This window comes from Peromyscus eremicus, chromosome 10 (genome assembly GCF_949786415.1).
Source record: "Peromyscus eremicus chromosome 10, PerEre_H2_v1, whole genome shotgun sequence".
NCBI lineage: Eukaryota > Metazoa > Chordata > Mammalia > Rodentia > Cricetidae > Peromyscus > Peromyscus eremicus.
The window spans coordinates 20,619,173-20,646,337 of NC_081426.1; the positions used below are offsets into that span (position 1 = coordinate 20,619,173).

The 27,165-nt window shown below is 41.3% G+C and overlaps 1 protein-coding gene across 1 annotated transcript in view; it reads right to left on the reverse strand.

Moving 5' to 3' along the window:
* Abca13 (ATP binding cassette subfamily A member 13) overlaps window positions 1-27,165 on the reverse strand; it is a 422,866-nt gene that overhangs the window by 142,836 nt on the left and 252,865 nt on the right. Inside the window, exons 43-44 of the mRNA XM_059275000.1 lie at window positions 14,583-14,853; window positions 6,785-6,868 (exon numbers count right to left, since the gene is read on the reverse strand). Of these exons, the coding sequence (XP_059130983.1) occupies window positions 6,785-6,868; window positions 14,583-14,853 (355 nt within the window). The remainder of the gene's footprint in view (window positions 1-6,784; window positions 6,869-14,582; window positions 14,854-27,165) is intronic.

The following is a 27,165-nucleotide window of genomic DNA, read 5'->3' on the forward strand; positions in this document are numbered from 1 at the left end:
TTCCATTGTGTATATGTGCTACATTTTCTTTATCCATTCTTCAGTTGAGGGGCATCTAGGTTGTTTCCAGGTTCTTGCTATTACGAATAATGCTGATATGAACATAGTTGAGCATGTGTCCTTGTGGTAAGATTGAGCATTCCCTGGGTATATGCCCGAGTGGTATAACTGGGTCTTGAGGAAGAATTATTCCCAACTTTCTGAGAAACAGCCATACTGATTTCCAGAGTGGCTGTACAAGTTTGCATTCCAGAGGCAGGGTGCTGGGGAGGCTCTCAGGAATCCACGAGGTTGACCCCACCTTGGTCTGCTGGCAGTGGTCCAGAGGGTGCCTGGACCGGTCTACTCTGGTGACCAGCCTAGCAAATAACCTAGCTGTCATCATAGAGACTTTGTCCAGTGACAGATGGAGGTAGATACAGAGATCCACAGCCAGGCACCAGGCTGAGTTCCGGGAATTCAATTGATGAGAGAGAGGAGAGATACTGCAGGCGAGGGACATCTAGATCATGATGGGAGGATGTGCAGAGATAATGGACCACACTAATGGAAACCCATGAACTGTGGACTTGTGGCTGTGGAACCCCCATGGGACTGGACTAGGCCCTCTGGACACGGAAGATGGTTGTTTGGCTAGAACTGTTTGGGGGGCACCCAGGCAGGGGGATCGAGATCTGTGCATGGGCAGGCTTCTGGGAATCCGGTGCCTGTGGTGTGATACCTCCCACAGCCTTGGTGCAGTGGGAAGGGGCTTGGATCTGCCTAGGCTCAGTGAGCTGGGCTCTGCTGACTCCCCATGGGAGACCTTGGTTTGGGGGATGTGGGGATGCCAGGTGGCTTGGGAAAGAGGGCTGGGGGTAGGAGGAGGGAGGAGGGGGGTCTGTGGATAGCATGAGGAGTAAGTAGAAAATTTCTTGATAAAGAAAAAAAATAAAAAAAAAAAGAGCTTACACCATTAGCGGATGGTCACACAGCAGAAGGGCTGGCCTGCTGAGCTGAACCCCAAGGCCAAGCTCTCTGTACAGGTGTGTGTGTATGTGTAAGTATGGGGGGTGTGTGTGTGTGTGTGTGTATGTGTGTGCCAATGGAAGACAGATGGCGTCCATGATGACACCATGTTGGAAAAGCCAGTCCAATGAAAGGACACTTGTCAGTTCTGTTAACCAGGTTGGCAAATATAATTTCCATACAATTTTCTAAATACTGAAGGTAATAACAGACTTCATTATTATTATTCTTATTATTATTATTATCATCATCATCATCATCATCATCATCATTACTATTATTTTATAATTAAATCATAGAGGTTCCAGTTAGGGATTCCTAAGTTAACATGGAAACAATGCCTAAGGGAGTTGCATTTTTTAACCAGGTGGCTGTAATCTAATTACTTTTGTTTTGTTTTTAAAAATGACTCTGCATCTCACACCCTACAAGAGGTCCTTTTTGTTGCAGTTGACTTGGATGACAGGTATTGAGGGCTGTGGAGTAGATGTGGCCTCTCCTACAGAGCCCATGTGTGGCAAAGTCTGGTCTCAGAGCCCTGGTGTTGGGAAGGTTATATCATTTGAGAAGGGAGTCCTAGTGCCAGGTCATAATCACTGAGGACCATAAACCCTTGGAATGGACTCATATTGTTACCATGGGACTCAGCCAGTGAGGGTGCAGACTATAAGCAGAGTTAGCCTGGCCCTGCATCTCTGACTAGCTCCCTTGCCATGTGTTCTCTTTCACATGCAACCCACCATTGTCAAACCAACCATCATGCTGCTCACCAGAGCCACACAGATGCTGCCATGTTCTTATGCTGCGACAAAACTCTGAAGTGAATAAACCTATTTTTCTAAAGCAGTATCCAGCCTCAAGAATTTTGCTATTGATGGAGCAGTAGGACTCCATTTTAAGATTATAAGCCATCTTTTTTTTTTTTTTTTTTTTTTTGGTTTTTTGAAACAAGGTTTCTCTGTGTTGTTTTGGTGCCTGTCCTGGATCTCGCTCTGTAGACCAGGCTGGCCTCGAACTCACAGAGATCTGCCTGGCTCTGCCTCCCGAGTGCTGGGATTAAAGGCATGCACCACCACCGCCTGGCTGATTATAAGCTATCTTGTTACAAGGTCAGAATAAGTTCATTCCTGTTTTCTGTAAAACTTAAGTTTGACCACGTCTTAACCCATTTTCTGGAATTTGACATGTTCTGCACACTGTGCCCCAACCTCTACCCTAACAAGATGTTCTCCCAAATAATTTTTGAGATGTTCTGCTAAATTACCACATACCAAACACTTTTGGAAACCACCTAGCCTTGCAGTTTTGAGCCTATAAAGAAATTTCTCCTATGTTTGGGGCTATTTTCTCAAACCCCATTTTAGGGAGATAGTCCTGTCTAACAGAAAATAAGGCTTGCTTAATTCAACCAAAAATTTGGGTCATTGGTCTTTACTGTATGTAGTTCAGTAGGATTAATACTATAGCCGTGGAAAGGGGAGTGATACAACTTTGCATCATTTAATGAATTGTTTCTAAAGTCTGTATTGCCCATTCCTAATCTTCTCTTATTTTTTTAGCCTCCTTTGATAGAGTTAAAAAAAAATCCCTGGGATTTGAATGCTAATCCATGATAATATTTAACAGATTTTAGTTTTTTGAGCACCTCAGCCTCTAACAATTTTTGTATTCAATGATTTTCTGTGAATCTCTGTGAGCATTCCTAAGAGAGACAGGCAGATGAAACTGCCCATGAGGAGTCAGACATGGCTTTGTAAATTTCCTTCTAGATAGTAGGAACCTAAATAGACTTTGAGTTCTCAGAGAATATCCCTAATGTGTTCTGTAGGACACAACCACAATGATGCTGTTTCTGAGTCAATGGGCTTTGAACACAGTCAGGGGGTCCCTTACATCTGGGCTGAACAGGTCTGTGCACTATATGGATGCCTGAAGTTTTTAAGAGCATAAGATGCATCTTAAATCTCAAAGATGGACAGATGCTATAAGGACTTCCTTCCTCCTCAAAAACAGTGTTCTGAGATATGTACTTGCTTAAAGGGGAAGGAAGCATCATGGGGGTTATCCTGCTGTGGAGTGAAGGTTATTTCTGCAGAAGTGCAAGCACACTGATGTCAACAGAGGCAGACAGAGGGTGAGTAAAATGTCCAGGTCATGTAGCCAGTGAGGGTGAGATCTGATTGAGGCAGCCTGGTATCCAGGTGTGGTCTTCGCCTGCACCTGGATGCCTCAGATTCATACTCTCTACTTTCTACCCCTGATCTTCACATTCATCTTCACAGATGAGCTTGGCCAGAAGTGGTGCCAGGCCTCAGGAACTACTCTCACTACCAAAGTAGGCTGCTGGCTTACCCTGAGCACCAGCTCTGGACAAGGAAGGGAGGTAGAGATTGGGTGGGGGGCACTGGCATCACTATAAAGGAAATGAGCTTGTGAATATGTTCTGCCATTCAGAAAGCATTGATTGAACCTGGGTGGTGTTTTTTTTTTTTTTTTTTTGAGGGATTAGATTTTAAAATTGTCCTATTTTTTGACTAATCATTCTTTCCTTGATACAACATTAGGCCACAGATGGATCCCTTGTGCTCCTGTTTCTGTATGTGTATTTTACATCCTGTGTGTTTTTATTACAGACGAGAAAATGAAACCATTGCTGCCAAACCCTTCACAGAATAAATCACTTTGTGTTTCAAGGGAAGACTAAAGTGAAACAACATAATTAATTTTCTCTTAATTCTTCCACACTGAGACCATTAATAGTTATCCAGTCTCAACTAATTATCAGCATGACTAATGGGCAAAACACACCATCATAAACATAAACATGTTCCCAATTTCTTTCTCTGAGTTCCTATGCTCATCACTGAAAAAACAAATATGTAGCATCCAGGACACTACCATAGCTTCTAACTCTAGCCTTGTTTGCTCCATTTGTAATTATAAGTTTCTTAGAACAGAGTCTTTGCATTAATCTTGGCCCCTCTAATAACACTTGATTTTCAGTAGATCTTCCAGGAATAAAAGTTAGGAGAAATAAAGCAAGGGAACACGTATGAAGCGAGGCATGCCTTTGTAGGGTTCAAAGGCCAGGCATCCCCCTCAGTGTTATACACAGAGCCCAGAAAAGCCTTATTCAAAGCAGTCAGCACATATTGACAGGCTGGCCTCTTATTTTTAAATTTCAATGGGTATATAACCATGATATGCAATAAAATTGTGTGCGTGTGTGTGTGTGTGTGTGTGTGTGTGTGTGTGTGTGTGTGTTATTGAACCATTTCTTCCTATTAATAGGTTGAAGGAAGGGGGCTCATTGCCTTCAGTCACATACCTACTAGTGACTCTCACCAGACTCCTACATAGAGGTCCAATCCAGTGGTCACACAGGTGGCCCTGGGTAATCTAAATTGGTCACAAAAGAAAACCAAAATTCACAAATCTGGGAAAAGGACCGGTAGGGAAGAAAAGGATTGACTGGGGAGGAAGGAGGATGAGATGGGATTAGAGAAAAGAGTAACCAGAATGTGTTTTGTAAATGTATGAAATTGTCAAAAAATTAACAAAAAAAAAATGAGAATTTAAACATACAAAACCTAAGTTATAGTTCTAATTTCATGGGCTTGAGAGGCTATCTGGAGGAAGAAGGTGATGTCTTTAACTGTAGCTAATTGTTTTGAGGTCATCACTTAAATGCAACACGGACTTTTGTAAACACTGATCCCATATTTTAAACATAGATTTATGTTTTTACCTCATTATGTCTCATCAACATGATGCCCCAAACATGAGCTGAACAATGATAACACCAATAGACAAACCAAAGATGACAGGGGGAAGCTCTCAAAGCCTCAACCCTACTCAAAGAACCACAGACAACTAAGGCCTGCTGAGAGTGAGAGAAACAGTCTTCCCAGGGCAGAGTGCATAAGCTGGTTATCTAATACCAAATGGTCAGTCCTGAAAACAGGCATGCAAGTAACTTTATACAGACTGAGTATGTAGATGGATTTGTCTTTGGGCTGCCAGCTCACAAAAAGACATCACAGAGACTTATTAATTATGAAAGCTTGGCCTTAGCTTAGGCTTGTTCATAACTAGTTCTTGTAACTTAAATTAGCCCATATCTTTTAATCTATATTTTTTTAAAATGTGGTTCAGTTACTGTTACTCTGTACCGTTACTCAGAGGAAGCCCATCCTGCTTCCTCTGTGTCTGGCTAGAGACTCTGCCTTTCTTCTTACCAAGCTCTCTCTGTCCAGAAGTCCCCACTGTACCTCCTGCCTAGCTACTGGCCATTTAGGTTTTTATTAAGCCAATCAATCATAGTGGCATATCTTTACAGACTATAATCAAATATCTCACAACACTGAGTAGGTCATATTTAGGAACATACCTACATATATGTATATGTATGCAATGACAAATAATGAAAACAGAGGCTATGAATTTGAAAGGGAGGAAGGAGGGGCAAAGGGGAGGACATGGAAGGAATAAATGTTGCAATTATATGATAACCTCAATGATTTTTAAGTAAATTAAGAAAAATAGGCAAGTAGCCACTTATCCATTAAACACAAAATAGCAACATTACAATTCAGAGAACATGCAACAAGGAAAATAAATGCAGAGATTGTTCAAGGCATTGGGGTAATTGCAAATAGACTGTCATGAAGTTCTAGCTTTTCCACTTATTGGTTTGGACAATTTATAAACTTTTTCTAAAGTTCAGTTTCCTCATGTAAGAGGAGAAGCTGTCTATCGTGTATCTCAGGGTTTGCGTGGGACTTAAAGGGACCAGGAGAAGCAAAATCACCCTGGAAGCTGTGAATTTCAATGGCATGAAGAGTGATACTTTTCCAGGCATGGAGGTATACACCATTGATCCCAGCACTGGAGAGGCAGCAGAAGGATCCGGAGTTCGAGGTCAGGGTCAGCTAAGTGCTAAGCTTGTATGAATTTGCCAGGTACCATGACACACATTCCCAGGTTGGTCTTTGCAGCAAGCCTGTTATTATTCAATTTACCCACAAAATAGTTATGCTAGATGAAGATTCCTACTACAGAAGAAAACCAAAACTTTCTAAGCTTAAATGGCATGTCTGGGGTTACACAATTATAGAGGTGGTCATGGCAAGGCTATGGGTAAAGACAGTGACTATTGTTTCATTTTGATTACTGTAGAAAAGCTGCTGTGATTGCATTTGCTGATTTGTATCAAACTAGTAAATGAATCATGGAAAGTGTTGCATGTAGAATATTGTTTGGCTATAAAGAATTAAATCATGTAGCATTGTGAGTAGAACTACTTGTGAACAGTGAAATAAGCTAACATAAAAAAGAAAACTACCACATCTTCTAAATAGTTATGTGTGCACATGTGTTACCTATTAACTTGAAAATAATGCTCAATATGCATAAGTTTTCTCTACAAAGCAAATAACAGTTAGCACATAATTCATGCTTAATTGCTATGTAAGTCCTTTTAGCTTTGCGTTTTCTCATGTCAAATGAATACTACTAATAATACTTTTTTTTGCAGTCCTACAGAGCACATGTCTATGAAGGGTAGAAACAGATAATTAGGCAATTTATTTCTGGACTTTCTATACAATGAGACCCATTAATTAGACCCACTGATGTCCTACCTGCTAAGCTGAATTTTGCTCCATGTAGCCTAATTTGGAACATGGACTAACCCATCCTGGAGGGAAGTAACACTCAAGTCTCTCATGCTTTGGCTGTTGGAGTCTCTGCTGTGAGGAAGGCAACAGATACTTACAGCTGACCATCAGCACAAAGAGGATCCTTATCTCCAAACTTTCGAAGAAGCACCTGGGCGAGATCCATGCCATGGCTCCCACTGCTGTTGATGGTGAGGAAACAAAGTGCCATTAGGAACTCCCAAAGAGAACAGCAGACCTTCACCTTAGTCAAGCTGATTGGGCTAACACTTCCCAGAGCACCAGAATAAAAGCTAATTTCCCAGTGCTTTTGTGGCCATGAAAAAGGATAGAATCAAGAAATGTCTTCAAGCACAGCTTTTGCTGCCACACACATGTATTTGAATGTGTTGTTAGTCAAAGCACATTATCTTTTAGGTGTTTTCAATTAATTTTCTAAGGATTTCCACATATTTTCATGCGTTTAAAATCAAATTCTAAAGGCTGCCTAATATAATGTCATATTATGTTAATTTATTAAAATCAGTAAAAGTATTTTCTCCATGCTGGAGCTCAGCTTGGAAGAAATATTCATCCTATTACACAGTAATACAAAAATGCAAACCTGTATTTACATCCTTTGGTTTCTACATGTCCTTGAATCATACTTCCATAGTAAGAAGTCTTCATCACAGAATTGGGCCTGTGCTTAAATGGGTGATGGTGTTTAGTTTTCTGGCCATAGGTTTCAAGTCTATTTATAGTTCAAGATATATACAAGGTCAGTGATAATGCACTGTCTTGCCAAAGATAGAATCAGCAGTCATACATCCATGTCATTTTGAGGGAAGATACAGAAACAAACACTAGAAAAAAGTTCAGGTTTTGTATATCAGCTGTAAGAAATGTCTGGAGTTTAAGAAATGTTAAAGAAAGGATATGCCAAACTTAAAATTGGAATAATTGGTAGTGGGATTCATTTCAATTGATTACAATTCAGAATTGGAAAATTTATAAAATATAGAAGACTTCTAAGATGGCAGATAACATGCAGATGTAGTTCGATAGAATGTCAAGGGAATAAACTGAAGAGCTCTGGTTTCAGTAGCAAAAGGGAAAAGGGAACTCTTACAGAGCAGAACAGGATAGAAGTCCCAAGTCCATCTAGGCGTGATTGGCATGCTTTGTGGAGCTCTTTCCTCCCAGTGACAGAGAGGATAAGAGCTGATGGTGACCAAGCCATGGCTTAAGACAGAAGATCTCAGAAAATCACTCTGTGCTTCCAATAACACACATTTTAAATGACGGAAACAAGTGAGAAGAGGTAGAAAAGGCTTGCACACTGCAAGAGCATCAGCAGGAGAGGAGGCCCGAAAAATCCTTTCTTCTCACTCAACCAGAGTAGTGGTATAATGCCAGTTTTCAATTTTAATTTAATTTATAATGTTTATTGTTTTGGGAGTCATGCATATCATGAGATGGAAATTTATGGTAATCAGTTCTCTCCTTCCATCATGTGGGTTCTGAAGATCAAACTCAAGTCACCCAGCTTGGTGGCAAGTGCCTTTACCTACCGAGTCATCTTGCTGGCCCTGTGAGATTCCAGTTTAAAAATTCCTGCCAGACTGAATCAGAGGCTTGGCTACCCTAGACTCTCCTTGAATCTAAGAAGATGTGAACACATGACAAATAAGAGAAGACATGAATGAAATAATGAAGTCAATGTGGAAGTATATAAAGTTAAACTATGTGGGGGGGGAAACGTTGACTTATTGAAAAAAATACACTGAAATGGAAATGTAAAGTTCAATAAGTCCAATGAAATTTCTGTGGGAAGCCTAATAGAGTGGATCAAAAAGAATAGGGGTTGTCAAAGATTGAATACAAAGTAGAAGAAATGGAATGTTCAGACAATTATGAAGATAATAAGGTATAAACAAAACAAGAGATTTGAGGACACAATAAAAAGATCAAACATATGAATCACAGGCAGGCTTTGAATGATGTGTTTAAAACTCTGAAAGACAAAATACACAAACATATGTTACTATATTCAGCAAAACTACCTGCAACAATTGAGGAATTAAAAAAAAATACATTCTATGATAAGTAGAAACTAGAAGAATTCATAGCCACTAAGGAAGCCCTACAATGATTCTTAAAGAACTCTTTCTGAGCAAAGGGAAAGATGGACAAATTCATGAGGCTACAAGAAAAAGTAAACTGTGATAGCACAGAGGTTAATCAAGTGAGGATCAATAAAATACCAAGCTCTACCAAAAACAAAATGGCAGTGATTAACATACACCTTTTAATAATAATTCTGAATGTACAGTGTCTCCATTCCCTAAACAAAATACATACACTAGCAGATTTTGTTAAAAATGAGGACCCATATACTTGTTACCTCCAAGAAATGTAACTCATCATCAAAGACAAATATAACCTCATGGTAAAAAAATAAATAAATAAATAAAGTAGAACAGGAATTCTAAGCCAATAGAATAATAAAACAAGCAAGGGTCACTGTTCATATGTGACAAAATAGACAACAAAATGGACACCAAAAATTAGTCATAAAGTAAGTTCATACTAACTAAAGAAACAACCCAGCAAGAGGTTATTTCGATTCTAAATGAATGTTCAGTGAACCCTGACACACACAATTTCATAAAACAAACATTGGAGGTAAAGACATAGGTTAATCCCAACAACTTTAATACCCATTACTCACCAATAGATGGGGTATCTTATCTATAGAGAAACTTGAGTTAAACGACATCATAGATCAAACAACTGAGCATCTACAGAATATCTCATCCAAATGCTAAGAATGAACAGCATAAGCAGTATATGGAATTTTCCCTGAAGTAGGTCATATACACAAAGCAAGGCCTAGTAAATATAAAAAAATCATGAAACAAATTATTGTATTTTATCTGGTAACAATTAGGTAAAACATGCCAGCAATAGCAAAAGAAACCACAGAAAATGCACAAACTCACAGGATTGAACAACACACTACTTAATTAGTCCTATCATTGAATGAAATGGAAAATATAACATATCAAAACCTAAAATAAACTGAAAATACTCCTGAGAAGAAAGCTGAGACCTACAGATGCCTGCTTTGAAAAATCAGAGAGGGAGAAAACAAAGATGGCCATGGTTGCCCGCACCTACTGTGGAGCTCCAAGAACTTTGAGAGACCCATGGAGGCTCCAAAGGGCAATACGAGGGCAGAAAAGGAGTCTGAAGAGTCCACAGTCGTTCTGGAACAGTTAAAAAAAAAAAGGCAAGTCTTATGGGAAGATGTTTTTAAAAACTGGACTCAAGAAATTGGAAAGAAAGATAGCAGAAAAAGGTCATACACAGTGAATCTATACCCTTCACCTCTGTGTCTCAGGCAGCGGGTTGTTAGAAATGCCCAGTGAGCCATGGGGCTGCCAGCACCAACAAAAGATAGATGTGTAATGACCTGGAGTTCCCACAGAAACAGGTCAATACTGAATAGGGCTGGCCCTAAGTCCACCAGCCAGCTCCCAGCATGGAGCCACCATACTGGGTGGCCAGTGCTGCTTGCCCTGATGGGAGACAGAAAGGGGGGGGGGCAGATACCAACAGCCTACAAGCACAACAGTCAAGCCAGGAGCCATGGGGAGACCAGCACTGAGGACAGGGTAGTGTGCAGTAGCCTAGAGCTCCCTCAGAAACATGTCCTTACTGAATAGGGCTGGTCCTAGGTCCACCAGCTGGCATCCAGCATGGAGTCACTGTGGCTGCAGCCCATGTTGCTTGCCCTGATGGGAGACTAAGAGTGCAGGGCAGCAGCCTATGAGTACAAAGGTCAAGACGAGAAAGCCTCGAGGCAACAGACATCAAGGGCAGAGAGATCTGCAGCAGCCAGGAGCTCACATAGAACCTTTCCAGCGACTTGTTGCAATGAATATTTGCTTGTAAAGCTGTTTGTGTGTGTGTGTGTGTGTGTGTGTGTGTGTGTGTTGTGTGTGTGTGTGTGTGTGTGTGTATACCGTGTGACACACTGTAGTTTCCAATGCCACTACAATGAACGAATATGAGATGGAGAGATGGGAAAAGAAAAGGAACTGAGCAGTGAATTCCTGGTGGAAAAGGGCAGAACTAGAGACACAACAGTGATGACATGGGTGAGAGAAAGCTGTGGTGGACAGGGGAACATGTCCTTGATGAGTGAATCCCACAGGGTGCTGTGTAGTAGCCTGGAACTTATGCAGACTCAGCCCCTGAACATGCTGCCCAGCCACTGGATCATAACTTCCAAGATGAAGATCAGTTTATTTTCTGAATTGGACCTCATTGAAAAACCTCCATGATCCATGCTGCCCCTGGAGGTCACTTTGGTACCCATGGCCCACTGCCTCAGGCCATACTGAAGCCCAAGGTTCATGTGCATGTCCATAGTCCTACAGCAGCCAGGGTCCTTCTTGATGTCTGTGGGCCATGTTACTCAAAGCCATGCCAATGTCCCTGGTCTGTGCAGTCGCCTGAAGCCATTTTAATATTCACGGACCGTGCTGCCACAAGGAACTATTTTAATGTGAGTGGCCTGCACTGCCACCTGAACCCATGTTGATGTCCATGATCCTTGCTGCCACTGAGGGCCGTGTCTGGGTTTGTGGGCCAACTGTAGCCAAGGACTGTGTTAATGTCTGTGGCCACAAAGACCATGTGGATGTCAGTTGTCTGTGCTTCTGCCTGAAGCCATGTTGTTCTCTGTGGTTTATCTGCCATCTGAGGCCATGTTGATGTTCTTGGCCTGTGCTGCTGCTGAGGGCTATGATGCTATGACGGAGACCATGCTGAGATCAGTGGCACTTGCTGATACTGGAGACCATGTGGAAGTCCATGCTCCATGCTCCTGAGTTTTGGCAAAGGGCAAGGAAGCTACTTTTCCCATTGTATTGATGAGTGCAGACTCACAGTTGAAAAACAAGGATATAGAAGGCCTATATGACAACCCTTATCCCCACCCAACCCCCAAAAAAGTAACAGCCTAGGCAGAAAACCATAGAAGAGAACTTTTAAAAACTGTTATAAGGATGCTTAAGTGTGGTTCCCAACAACTGATGACTTCTGGCTGGGGTGAAGAAGGACTCAATTTTCACAAAGGGGCTGGTCACTGGGAATTTGACCATGCTCCAGTGAGTATGGTCATATACAGTGAATCTATACCTTTCACCTCTGTGTGGCTATAAGCCTATAGCCAATATTATACTAGATAGAGGAAAAACCTGAAAGTATTTCAGCTAAAATCAGGAATATGAGAGGGGTGCCCACTTTCTCTACTAATATTTAATATAGTGCTTGAAGACTTCACTAAAGCACTCTGGAAAGAGAAAGAAATAAAGAAATAAAATTATGAAAGGAAGATATCAAAGCCACCCTACTACGCAGATAATATGATTTGGTATACAAGAGACCCTGAGGACTCACCCAGGAAATTCTTGGAGCTGATAATATTTTTGAAAAGTGGTAGGCAGACCCAGAACTAACACACAAAAATCAGTAGCCATCTTATATACCAATGGCAAACCTACTAAGAAATAAATCATGAATTCAATTTCATTCACATTTCTTAACAAAACAAAACAAAACAAAAAACCTAGAGTTAAAGCTAACCAAGGAAGCCAAGTGTCTCTACAATGAAAAGACTAAAACACTGAAGAAAAAGAATTCAGGACAGTACTAGAAGAAAGGACTTCCCATTCTCATGGATAAGAATTGATACTATTAATACTGGGGGAAATGGCCACCCTATTAAAATTAATCTACAGATTCAATACACTCACCATCAAATTTCTAATGTCATTCACAGAAATAGAAAAAAAGAATATGAAAATCCTACAGGAGCATAAAAAAATTACAGATAACCAAAGTAATCCTGAGCAAAAGGAAAAATTTAGAGTTCTCACCATACCTGATGTCAAATTATAGTCTCATGCCACAGAAACAAAAGCAGTGTGGTACTGAACAGAAACAGTCATGCAGCTTGGCGGGACAGAATAAAGGACAAAGACAAAATCCCACAAAGGTATCAGCACTTGAGTTTGACCAGGATGCCAAAAAAAGCCAGACAACATATTGAAGAAAACTTTCTGAACAGGACTCTGTTAGTTCAGGAAACAATGTCAACAACTGACAATCTCACGAGATTTAGAAGTGTCTGCTCAGAAAAAGAAACGGAGCCTACAGAACAGGAGAGAATACTGCCTAGCTCTTCATCCGACAGAGGGTTGATAGCTACACTATACAAAGAACTCAAAAGATCGAATAAGGAAATAAACAACCCAATAAATATACATGTCGATGACATGGACAGACAGCTGTCAAAAGACGATCAATAAACATGAAAAAAATGTTCACCTTTGCTAGCCATTGGAGAAATACAAATTGAAACCAAGATTCCATTTTACCACAGTCAGAATGACAGTCAGTCGTCAAGAAAATAACCACAAATGCTGGCCAGGCTTTGAACAAATGGGAGCCCTTAAACTCTGTTGATAGGAATGTAAACTAGTCCAGCCATTTTGGAAATCAGCAGGGAAGCTATTCAAAAATACTAAGAAAGAGGCCTCAACCCTATACAAACAGCTATAGGCAAATGAGGAAAGTTGTGAACCAGAAAGGTGGCCTTCCCCAGGGAAGAGCACACCAACTGGTTGTCCAGTGCCAAACAGTCAGCCCTGAGAACATACATACAAGTGATATAATATGGACTGAACGGGTGGTATTTAGGAATACATAGGTATATGTGCATATACATATGCATGCAATTAAAACAAAGAAGCCATGAATGTGAAGGCAAGCAGAGAGGGGAATATGGAAGAGTTTGGAGGTAGGAAAGAGAAGGAAGAAATGGAATTAAATTATGATCTCCAAAATAAAAAAAATTAAGTATTGCAAAATAATAAAAAGAAGACACATGAAGCCAAGTAGCCCTATTTCCAGAGCCCACAGAGACTATTTGTAAAAAGTGAAACCGATTTATGTTTAAAATAAATGAAAATTCAATGGAAAAAAAATAAAAGAATGGATCAGTCAGTTCAATCTCTTCTGGGTTTATTTGAAGATCACCAAGTTAAAATACCACAGAGCTATTTGCACATCAATATTTATTGTGGGCTGTTCACTGTAACTAAAGTATGGAACCAACCTCAGAGGCTGAGCAATGGAGGAATAGAGAAGATGCAGCATGTGTATGGAGTTGAGGTAGGGAAGCTTTTAGAAGTGGGTCCCAATGGAAGGCAATCAGGTCATGTGGGTTCCCCCACGAGAGGTGATCCCCTGGGACCTGATTAGTCCTGTAGAGAATGGGCTGTGACAAGGGCATTAAAGATGACCCTGAAGAGAAACCAGGCAAGCTGAAGTAGAGATGATGTATAATTTTCTAGGTGCCAAATTCTTCTGTCTCAACTACAAGATGGGCACCCTGAGAAAATTCTGTGTAGACTAACAAATTCCTCCCCAATGTTTTTACCAAAAAATCTGCCCAGCAGACCTGAAAATGTTAATGATCTTGATCCAATTCAGCATGAGCCATATAGTGTCTTGCTGGGAGGGATATGCAATTGGAGACCTTTGTCATAAAAACAGCTGTGGAGGGCTTTGTATACTATACAATATATATACACGTCTCTAAAATGCTAAGTATTGATATTAGGAGAGGGATTAGTGACCAAAGCGAGGGCCTTGGCCAGGCTAGGCAAGTCCTCGACTTGTGAATTATCCTCCAAACTCCTTATATGAGAGTTTTTATCTGATAATAGGAGAAAAAAAGGAGAAGAAATTGATGGCATTGCTGTATGGCATCGTCGGCTCAGGATTCTACACCAACACAGCCATAAAGTTGCTTCTAAACAAGAGAAAAGAGTCTCTTACCTGAAAAAGTAAGTTTCTGCAGTCTCATAGTGTCCGGGTGTCAGTTTGAGAGGAGGGTACGTGGTAGCCAGAGGCTGCACCATGAACAAGCCCATGGCCAAGGCCACAAAGAGCACCGGCAACAGCAGGTCTGAGGCGGTGCTTTTCCGGGCTCGTAGTGTATGCAGTAGCCGCTTCCTCAGGAGTGCCACGGCCTGTCCCAGAAGCAGCTGGAAACCCCCCATGGGCTCAGACAGGGCCCATGCAGGTGGAGTCCTCCCAGGAGAGACACCTGTAGGGGATGAAAGATGGACAGAATGAGTAGGATGCGGATGGCTGGGGCTCCTTGCTCCTACCTGGTTCTGATGAATCTCTCCATTTATCCTATAGGGACCCTGGACCACCTTTCAGGTGTCCTTACATTAAAGGATAGCTTCTCTATCCAGACAACCACTTCTGGGTTTCCCAGATCCCTGTTCTGGAGACTATACTATGACTTGAAACACTAAACACAGGAACCAACTACTTCTGTGTTCCCTCTGACATCACTTCTGAATGGGTGGGGGGTTAGTGAGAAAAGACCTCCTCCAGTGCACCTGGGGGCTAAAATGAAAACTGAAGCACAGGTGAATTCTGAGGCATCAGAGACAGAAAGGGGGCAGGAGGTTCTAAGAATCCCACCACTCTGATTGAGCTGGCTAAGGAGAGAAGGGCTGAAGAGCTGATCTCTCTTCAGCACCCATTCTCCACCCTCCATCTCTCCTGTTCTTTTCTTCTACCCTTAATTTGGGTCTTTCCTAGGAAAGCTGCAGATTGTGGGCACGTGTTGGAAATCGGGAAGAACCATGACCCCTGCTCTCTGTCTGTCATGTCACCAGCCATAACTCCTCCTGTGCTTCCCACCTTCACATGCAGAGAAGAGAGCTGCTCTCCATCCTGAGGCAGGACCTGTGCTCCAGGGACAGATTCCAAAAGTTCCATGCCCTCATTAATCCTATTCCTCCATCCTTCCTTTGTGGGCAGGCTCTAGGACCATGAAAGATTTTTGAAAGGAAAGCGTGGGCTGTGAATGGGTAATGTGCACATCTAAAACATCCCTCACTGGTGCGCATCTACAGTCATTACATCTCCTCTGTACACCTCCCCCAGAGGAGTAGGCCACAGCTTCCAGACAAAGCTGTCAAAGGGAGGCAAACCCAGGCAGGGGCTTCAATCTGGCCCTGTGGGAAGGATGAGCTTGCTCAGTTACCCCCAGGAGCAACTTTTCCCAAGGTGTAAGGTTCTCCAGCAAAACAAACCAAGTATAGAGCATTTTGCAATGAAGGTAATAACATCAGAGAACAGCTGTAGGAACTGATTGTCCTGTTCACAAGCACCGAAGTAAACAGCAGTTTGTAAAAGAACAGCAAATTAGCTCCATAATAAAATAAAACAGGAGCCACTTTTGAAAGATCAGTTATTTGTGATAGTGTTGAGATGGGAGCTGGAGCACTGTGGTGTTAAACCTCATGTCTGTATTACTCCTTTATTTGTCTAAGGTACTGAGTGATGACCCTATATATGGCAGGTATCAGGTTGTTTGGTTTCTGTCCAAAAACACACAACAGGGGTTGGGATGAACATGTAAAGAAATAACGCAGCACAATTGAGCACGGTGCTGGGGTCCATATAGGAAAACCCTACTGGGTTGGAAGGAGAGAGTTCAGAGAGTTTGCAAGCAGAGAGGCAAGGCAGGAGATGCAGATCACCATGATTTACAACATAAATCATTTGGCTATAGCATAACACAGGGTACCCTCATATCACGTGGCAGGGCAGGAAGTGAACAACAGTCAGAAAGAAAAGCCAGGACAGTCCTCTACCCAGGACTCAAGATGCCTCCAGCAGTCACCCTCACCCCCCACACCCCTTCTTAGATCGGTGCATCATACGGCTCAGGCAGGCTATAAGGAGCAGAGGATAAACATCAGATTTATCTGGAAACTTTAAAAATGCCAACTTCCTGGCACTATTTCAGAAAGCCATCCGAGTCTCAGACAAATGAATGTGCTCATTCTGACCTCCCTGCTGCTGAGCCTGGCTGTGGTAATATTTAATGCATTATCAATGGTGGCCCAGATGTGGCTCCCATAAAACACTTACCTCAGCCCATACAGGGACATTAGTGCTAGAAAAGGAAACTAAGCATGATGCTTTCACTTCCGTGATGCTGCACAATACCCACATTCGGTATGCATGCAGTTGCACTAGGAGAGCTACACTGGAGATCAAAGTCCTGAGAGGTCATCGGGTTGCCCACTCTCAGAATTTCTAGATGTGATTTTTAAGATAATGGCATGAGGTCTTTGCTCGCTTCTGACTAAGGAGCTCTGTTAGGCAAATGGCTTGTTCCGCTGTGCTTCAAAGGGCACTGAAGGGCCCCGGGGCAGGTCCTGTGACTTTTTCATCTCTCCCATAGTCACCACTTCCAAAAGTCACACCCCACAAATAGCCCTTTCTGCAGGATCTTTTGATATCACATCTGACTGCCCACACTTATACATTAGGCACCTTCTCATGTGTGGGTAGAGCAGGCAAAAGATTTCAAGTGTTGTTTGTGTAGGAGGAAAGAGCACACCAAACGTCTCCTCAGAAAGTTTTCCCTGGTGATGAAATGAGTGTGGAAGGAGAGGTGGAGAAATACGGGGCGATATGGTCCATGTTGCCAGGGCTCTCAGTCCTTAAAGAGCCTTGTGAGTGCCATGGAATGGTGGGAGAAATTCAGTCTTCACTAACCTGGATGGGAATCCACTGTCATCCACCCTCATACTGTGTGACTTTTGAAAAACTACATAACCTCTCTGAATGCCATCTCCTCAATTATAAAAGAGAGGTTTAAAATAATTTCCCTCCACCTAATGAGGGTTATTAGGTTATTTATGAAACTATCAAAGCAGGTACCATGTTGACCTCGAGTTGCAGCAAATGTCCATCAGACAGCCTCAGTAAGTCTGTGGAAGAAAGGTGTGCCTCCTATCAAGAAGAATATTCTACCTTTCCATATAAGTTAATTGGATGTAAATGAGAAAAATAAAAGGCTAAGATACTTTATAGTTATGAATCAACCACCATTCAAATATTCATAGCTAAACTTATAAAAGCATTCATATGAATAATTTAATAGACAAAATTAAAATGCTGGATCAAATTGTTATGAATTGTCTTGTTTGACTTATGAGTGCAATTATATTCAAGGACTCCAGTTACATTTACAATTATGTATTCCCATATACTCAGACCATCAAGCCGCTTATGGAAAATGTCCAAAGATTTTTTTTTTTTTTTGAGCCGTGATGAGATGACTGTAACTCTTCAAATGTTAGCACCTGGTGGAGCACTGAGGTGAAAACGGGGCCTTTATGTATGATGCCCATATTACAAACAACACTGATATTCTGAAAGATTTAGGGCGGAAGTGTCGCCAGTGTAAGGCTTTCATGTTAATAAAAGTAAATGCTCAGAACAACATACTCATAATGTGCTTGATACACAGTTCGTGAAAGTTAGAAACAGTCAGTTGAGATATATTGTAAAAATAAGGCAGTAATTTGGCTCCTCAACTCATCTAAATGACAAAGATTACAAATAATGTTAGCACCCAACATTATGGAGTGCTCAAGGAAAGGGTCTGACAGCACATTCCTGGTGAGAGGAAAGATCCAGAAAGTCCCTTATGTCAAATAAACCCGGGTATTCTTGACTTTGCTTATTTCCGATTCTAGAGCTGTGTTGATTCAAACCTGGAAATCCATCAAGTGTGTAAAGTGAGGTGTTAGACCTTATACAGATCAGCGGCAGGAAATCAGAAACAACTCAGTATCTAACACACAGAGACTAATTGGACAAGTCACAATGTAGGCTGAGCACCTCTTACTGTAGATGTTTGGGACTAGAAAGAAGTGTTTGACACTTCAGATGTTCCTCAGTTTGGGGATATTGGTTTATGCAAAATGATGATGGGCCCCCAAGTTCAAACACCAAGTCCATTCGAATTTTACATTATTCTCATCTGCATCACCGGAAGATAGTTTTACACAATCCTTTGAGTATGTCTTGGTTCTGTCTGCAGCTCACATATGAGACCAAGTGGAGAGCTTCCCACTTGTAACATCTGGTCAGTACTCACAGAGTTCAGACTTCCGAGCAGTATGGATTTGGATCAGGACACTTAGCATGTACAACAGTGGAACATATTACATACTAAATACTTAGTATACAGAGAATATTTCTTCAAGCCTATAAATAAATAAAACAACTAAAATGGAATTATATCACCTTTTGAAAGACAATGTTTACACGGAAACGTGGAAAAGAGTCCATTAAAAGGATAGGAGGGGATACAGGCCTGCAGCACCAGCACTGTGCACAGCCCACAGCATCAGCAGCACACATCAAGCAAGACAAGGAGCATCAAGACATGTGCTTGTGGAAAAATTCACAGAATATGAATAGCCCATGTAGAAGAAATAAAAGCCATTAAAGACACCAATACTAAACAAGAAAAACTAAAATTTTAGTATGGTTATGTTCAGTGAAAACTTGTCTTTTATCAAATAATTATATACCCAAATACTACTTGATAAAATAGAGGTTTTTAATGTCTGAGCCCATTTTAGCCCACTTGCAAGCTACTATCTGTGTGCCAAGACTGTGGCTCCTTGCATTTCCTTCTTCGCAATTTTCTGGACTATTTCAAAATTGAATATTCATCTTGTTATCCATAATCTTTTTGTGAAGATGATGTACATGTTCAGGAAGTGAAGAACACTTTCATGAGATACAAACAAGATAATTGTCTGTTCATTTAATTATAGAACTTCAATTTGAGATGGATATTTAGAATCTCACAGTAAAAACTGAATGTAGGGGCTAACACCTATCATCCAGAACTCCAGAAGCTGAGGCAGAAGGATCATTTCTTTTTTAGGTCATTGAGAAAGACTGTCTTAAACATAGTAGAAGGTCTAGGAATGTAGTTCAGTGGTAGGATACTTTTCTAGAATATGAAAATCCCTCAGTTCAATTCTCAGCACCCTCAAAACATCATGCCATTCAGTATTTCATATATTTATAATTGAAGCTGATAAAGATGATGGTACAAAATAAATTAAAAATTGAGAAATAAACTATAGCCCTTACTCCTGTTAATTCTATTGTAGGTCTTTGCATTAAGTGTATAAATAAAGTTCTCAAGGGACCTTGGAGTCAAATGTACAAATCAAGCAACACAGCAGAACACAGGGTCCCGGACAGCTTCTCCACAGAGGCAGTCAGCACCGGGGCTGTTCACTGACAGTGTAGGAAGGGTGAGACCAGGAGGAATGCTGCTCCAGAAACTGGAGGAATCGTAGGACACACGGTAGAAATGGACTGAGCTGCTGAGGGAGGTGTGAGTGTCATTCTCTATAGCAAACCAGGCATGACCTTGGGTTTCCACATCATAGACACAAAAAGACATAAATACCTAGACTGTTCTTAACCAACCTACCCAGGGTGATGAATCGAGTGAGCCTCAGGGGAACCTCAATCAGATGTATATTTCTTTGAGAAATATGTTTTAATAAAATAACTAGATGTCCTTAAGATGGGTTTGAATTCTGTAAATGTCTCAGAGAGGAAGCACATGGCCTAGTACCAGCTGTCAGCCTGCCTGTATTCCAGTGTGGCTCATCTGAACTCTCTGCACACTGGTAGCAGGGAAAGTTCCCTCAGTTTCTTCCTTTATAAAACAAACGCTTAGATGGGCTAGTTTTCAGTCTTTGTTCTGCTTTCAAAATGCTCTTAATAGTGTGACAGTTGCCCAAACCATGACTAAATTGTCTTACACTCACTACTTATATTTTCCTTAGAACCAAAACAACAAAATCAAGTGTCTTCTTCGGGAAGAATAGAGGAGAAGAGGACAAATAGGGATCCAAAAACAAGACGAAAAGAAAAACAAAACAAGACAAAAGGACATTTGTTTTGTGGCCCTTACATAGCTATTTATTCAGCATAAATCTCAAAACACAATTATTTCATAAATATGATGATAGTAATATGCACAAACTTGATCTATAACTTTGGTTAACTATGTTTTTCAACACCAATTAACGATGTTTAATTCTTTGAAAGAGTATCTAAGAGGAGGCAGCATGGATCTAAATAATTTCATGGGTGGCTTCACAACACTGTCTTAACAAACGATTATGAAACTTTATCTGCTCATCTGTGATAATGACCATATTGCTTTTATAATGTTATTTTTCTTAAGATGTTAGAAACAAGATCACCAGGTAAATGAGCAGTTTTCTCTGTCATGTCACTGAAGTCGTCAGTTGCTGCACAGCTGCCATTTCATGGAGGCAATCTTTGAAAACTACACTTGTAATAATAGCCCAAGTGTGATAAGTGTCAGATTAGACTTTCACCATGGAACAAGGTCATCACTTGCACAAACCATACTTTTTATTAATTTAAAAGCTTCTAAATCCACTCTGACCTTCAACAGAGACAACAGCTCAACTTTCAAAATGACCAAAAACTGCAGTTCCACAACCTGGCCAGTCACAGAAATGCTGAGGGCTCCAACTTCCCCTGAAATGTGTCAAGGATAGATCCTCCACCCCACAATGGTCCCACCTAGTGTTTCCAAACCTGGACTTCCTGTGTGGTTTGAACTAATTATTCTGGAAATGGTGCTGTATCCCAAGTCATGATTTCCATGTGGCTTTGTTGCAAGCCCCTATTCTGATCATGCACAGAAGGCAGTTTGTACTATAGATAAACACATGTGTCCCATTGCTGGTCCTCCAGCTTGGGTTTTCTTAGATTAGTGCCTTAAGTAAAAAATTTTTTCTGCTAATACAAATTGGACCCCTCGAAGAAGCACCTGAGACCCACTGGGAGACAATAAACATAACTAAAAAGAAGAAAAAAAAAACCCGTCTGCTACTAAAGCCTCTCGTCGGTCTGAGCTCTGTGCTCATCCCCTTGCTATTCCCATCTTTGTCTTCATGGGCACCAAGGTCCTTGTAACTGGAAAGAGGTGACTGAGTTTAATCTTATCCTCAGCTTTCAGCACACTCTCCACTCCAATAAGACAGTAAAGTCTGAAGAATGAATGCACAGGTGGACAGCCATCAAAGGAGGATCCAGCATCCTTATCTATCACCTTCCTGAGCCAAAGGTTCTCTTTCTCTTGGGCTCATTATTCTCCCACATAGATAACATAACAGCACCTGACTGTCTCTTCTAGTCCCTTTATTCTCTTCATCCCTTTCTCATCACTGGCAATCCTGCTTACTGGGTTCATCCATAGCGTATCACACTGTGACTGTTCAAACCCTTTATGTGAGCAATGTGCTAGCAGGGCACAACTTTATTCAAGGGCTGTTGTGTCAAGATGTGTTCAGTTGGCCTACATTCACCTCTTAAGTGTTATAGATAGGCATTCTGAGTTCAGGTGAGAATTGTAGGTAGGAAGTGCTAAGCCTTAGGAGACTTGTGAGAGGATAAGGATGAAGAACACTATCAATAGAAGATGCCTTCAAGTCATCAACTGGTGCCCTACTTCAAGGTAATTTCCGAGTATGGTTTTTTTTAAAAAGCTAAGTATTTGACAAAGCAAAGTCATGTTTTTGTACTATGGTCTAAAGAGATAAATACAGCTGTTTACAACATCCCTGGGCATGTCCATTTACTAGGGAGGAGATGAAATTTAAGGAGCTCTGGAAAAGGTACAAAACTCCAAAACCTACATTGCTCTCACACTCCAACTTGTATGTACCCACCACATGTGAAAAATTCTACACTATGAAATTAAAATTCATGAACAAATATATTCACTTATTACATAAAATTACCCCTAGGCTATGTGCATATGTGCTGAAACACCAAAATTTCATGTTTAGACTTGGGATCTCATTCCCATGACTCTTCTTTATATATATATATTTAAATATTCCTGGATCTGAAATACTTCCAAGTTCTGCTCAGGAAGTCAGGTCATGGTACCTTGCTCACCGTGGCTCCAGTGAGGAAGTAAAAGTTAGAGAAGAATTGAAGAAACCTGTGTGGACCTGTTCGTCACAGCTTTCTGGAGAGAGAGAGAGAGAGAGAGAGAGAGAGAGAGAGAGAGAGAGAGAGAGAGAGAGAGAGAGAGAGAGAGGCCAGGAAAGGTTGCCCCAAGCTACTCTCATCCTGAATTATCCAAGACGGCCTGCCATTACTCGAAGGCAATGGCTCCACTTCAGATGAATGAAGCACACCCTCGTCAAATATTTCATACCAAGATGATATTCCAACACAGAAAATGAGGATTGGAACTATTCATCACCAGCCCCGGGAGCTTTTTGTGGCAGCTCTGATCTGCATGGTGACAGGAATTACAGCTTCACACTCTTCCTACTTCCCACTGCCCCTGATAGAAGTCGCTGCTTCCTGGCACCTGCCACCACCGATTATCCTGCCCAAGTCTATTTCAATTCCATTTTATTTTGGCAGCCTCTTTACTGCAGAGCACCCTGCTGTTAGCTCTCTGCTGGTTTTAACTAACGTGGAAAACAAACCTTCTTTGGCATGTATAATTGGCAGCAGCCATGTCCCCCTCTTCCCCCCACCTTGCTCTCAGGGATGGAGCGTTTTGAAGTTCAAGGAAATGTAGACAAAGAGGAAAAGACAGCCCTGTGGATTTAACACCATGGTGAAGCCTGAGAGACACATACAGAATTTGGAGCAGCTCTTTGAAGAGGCAGTAGATTACAGCAGACCTTCCTGGGACAGGCTGTGCAAACAGGATTGTCTTAAAAAGCAAAGGAGAGCTTGCAGACCCTTCAAATTAATCACTGCCAAAATTGCTTTCCATCCATAGAAGTGGTAGCAATTAGGAAGGAAATACAGAGGATTACATCTTGGGAGGAAAAAAAGGAGAGGGATTTTATGTAAAATGCTACTGACAAGCCATTGAGCTAAAAATTTAAATGTGATCTCAGATTTCAATGAGGGGATGAGGCTTCATAAAAAATGACAAAAAAAAAAAAGAGCAGAAAAGAGAAAAGCCATGGCAATGGCTTGTATAGAAAAGATAGCCATTCACCCCAGCTTCACTCAGCATTAGCTTTGTGATCTTTCACATGAACTTGGGGCTTAAAAAGCACTAGAAAGCTATTCATAATACTGACCACAGGCCATTTAAATCAGAGGGAACTGGAATGACAATTAAAACAGTAAATGCCACAAGGTTTGGTGGTACACACATCTCTAACCTTAGCACTCAGGAGACTGAGTCAGAAGGATGGAGAGTTCAAGGCCAACCCAGCCTGCACAGTGAGCCATTCCTAGAGAAAGAGTTGCAAGGGGGCAGGAGGGGAAAAGAAGGAGGAAGAGAAGGGGGAGGCAAGCTGGAGGGAAGGTAAGTACCCAGAATCAAATTCTGTGAACGTTACCTGTAAGAATATTCTATTCTAACAAGCACCCAGGTGACTTTTCAACCTTCGTTTAAAACTGTATTTTGCAAGACAGTAGCCATAGTGATGGCACATCTGTAGGGCTGATGCCATGTACTCTGAAATCATAAATGTGAACAAGATGAGGCCATGGGTCACAATTGCCTGTACCTACATATTCAAAGAACATATTCTGGTTCAAACATCTCTTTCTGTCTCTGTCTCTCTCTGTCTCTCTCTGTCTCTCTCTCTCTGTCTCTCTCTCTGTCTCTCTCTGTCTCTGTCTCTCTCTCTCTCTCTCTCTCTCTCTCTCTCTCTCTCTCTCTCTCTTTCTCTCTCTCTGCCATCTACTCATTCATCTGGCCAGTTACAATCTTTGAATGGGCAGTAGTATTAAGCAAGCACAGTGACTTCAATGTAGTCTGTCACTATGCTGTGAGAGGCAGAGAGGAACACAAGATCTTCTTAAAAGTTTTCTGTCTAGTCTGGTGAGCAGGAGATGATTTACAGAACAGATACTTAACTCATACAAAGATCAGCTCAGAGCAGGCAGAGGAAGAGCCTGCAGGGTAGAGAGATGAGCAGATCTGAAGACACTGAGTGCAAGGGGCAGCTTGACCTGCCCAAGAAATGGAAATCCACATATGAGAAAAGAAGATCCAGGGCTTGGTATATATCTTCTTAGGAGCCAATGGGCAGAATTTGAACCCAAGAAGACAAAAGTCATCAAACGTTTTTAATCAAGAATAATGACATCAAACAATTTAAAGGAAGACTGGCTACAGCCAATCTCCAATTGAGATCCAGGGAAAAGTGAACATGGAGTGAGAGGATGCTCTGACATTCCTGTTTGCCCACTGGCTACAGCGATGGCATACTCCCATATCACGAACAAAAAGGGAGAAAATAATTTATGGGCAGACAGGGTGAGTTTGGACATTCACTGGTGCAAGTATCTTGGAGACGTGTACACAGAACTATGTAGAGGCAACCAGAGAAGCATTCTGAGCTAATGTTATACTTCTGAGCAGCAGTGGTACAGGAGTGATGTGGCCAAGGCTGAAACAGAGGCCTGTGGGAAAGCTGGAAAGAAGGGAAAATGAGCATTTAGAAATGGCTGAGAGGTGGAGCTGGATAGGAAGACTGACAAAGAAAGCAAACTGAGGAGGAATAATATTCAGAGGAAAATTAAAATGTGAGATCTTAGAGTCCAAAGACAATTCTCCCATAAAAGAGAGAGGTCACTATTGCCATGAAAGGACAGACACTGCCCTATGAAGCTGGTGTCATGTTGACCACCAGCGACTGTAGAACAGGCCTTCCCGGTGTGATGGTAGGGAATAACAGAGACCTCAATAGACACATGCAGAAGATGAGCTTGCTCAGGTACATTAGGCAGCTTGGGCTCCGGTAGCAAAGTGGTCAGCTCAAGGCACAGATATTCACCGACTATTCTAGAGGCAAGTACAAGGTCACATCCACAGGGCTGTTGTTTTATGAGACCTCTCTCCCTGTCTTGTAAATGGGATTTTGTCCCCGTGTCTCTGGCCTCTGTTTTTATTAAATTCACTTTCAACCTTTTGTATGCTGTGGCATGATCATCTCATATATGGTACTAGTTATGTGGGATGAGCATCTACCTGTGTGACTTCATTTAATTGTAACCATAATCAACTGTTTGCAGCATCTTATATCCAGGACTAGGACTGGGGGTATGGACATATGAATTGTGATGGAATGTAGGTGAGTTCACAATAGCATCACACTGCCATAAAATGACAGAGACTAGAATAAGAATTTGTTATTTTATATAAAAGCATGAAGAGCTCAGAGGTGTGGTGTGCGACCAAAAGCACCTCCTGGGAGCTTGTTACAAAGCTATAATATGGGCACCTCCTAGGCCTACTGACCCACTGATGTATGGTTCAGCTTAGTAACTTGAGCTTAACAAACAGGAGATGATCATTTTGAAATGAGGCCACTGGTTTTTTTTTTTTATCTGAATGCCAACTAATGTATGCATACACACATATTTTTCTATAATGTATTCTATTTTATTGACATATACATTGTATGATGATTTGGTTATATGTACTATGTGTGTAATATCATAATAAACCTTAGTTTAGTAGGCCTAGGGTAGGCCATGTTAAAGAAAGTAAAGTGATCCAAAGAGACCTCATGACAAGTGCAACGACTGGAAAGAAAATCTTGGTGATAGGAGCACTGAGGTTTTGTGCAAGCCCGATAGCCACTCTAACTCAAGCTGGCTTGCAAATTAGCAGCAAGGATCAAATGAGAAAAATACAAATACCTGGAAGGGCCCCACAATCAAGTCTGATGCACTCATACGGAAAAACACCACCACCACCACCAAACGATAAATCCTTTTGCCATTAAGAAGTGACTTCTACCCCACTGTGTAGACCCAGTAACACTGTGCAGATCCAGACACCCAGGCATCAGTCTTCAAAACTCATTTCTGTAGAGCTGCTGGGTCCCTATGATTTAGAGGAATATATTTCATATTTTATTTCACCTTTATCAATCTTTCTGAGCAGTGAGTGACTTGAGAGCTGGCCCTTGGATGATATACAGCTTGTGCAGAAGGAAGGGATTCACACAGACAGACAGATGTAGCCTGAAGCAGTGGTCAACAGGGAGGCATCCACCTGCGCACCAGTAGAATGTGCTAATGGTTATTCTAGGAACTGACTTCCTCTAGCGTGGATCATAGCAAGGGGAATGAGATGAACTAAATCAGCATATTTAGGGGATTGCACTAACAGTCCTTCTAGCATCTTGACTTAACATTCTTCTAAAGTTGCATCTACTGAGGAATATAAATTTGACTCCCACTGAGTTTTATGTGAGGATTTTATTGATTACAATAAAAGCTGGCAAACTTAGGTGATCTCAAACCAAGTTTGATTCAATGTGTCTTGAAGTCATTTCTTAATTAGCAATGAAACACTTAAATAGAGTTTTAAATTATATTCTAGTCTAAAACTTTGTAATTTGAGTAATGAAACTGTGTTTCTATAACATATTAACAGTAACAATGGAAATGTTTCTGTTTCCTGGATACTGTGCCTTTAAATTCAGACACCATGTTTTCACCCTTCCTGTGGCATTAGTTC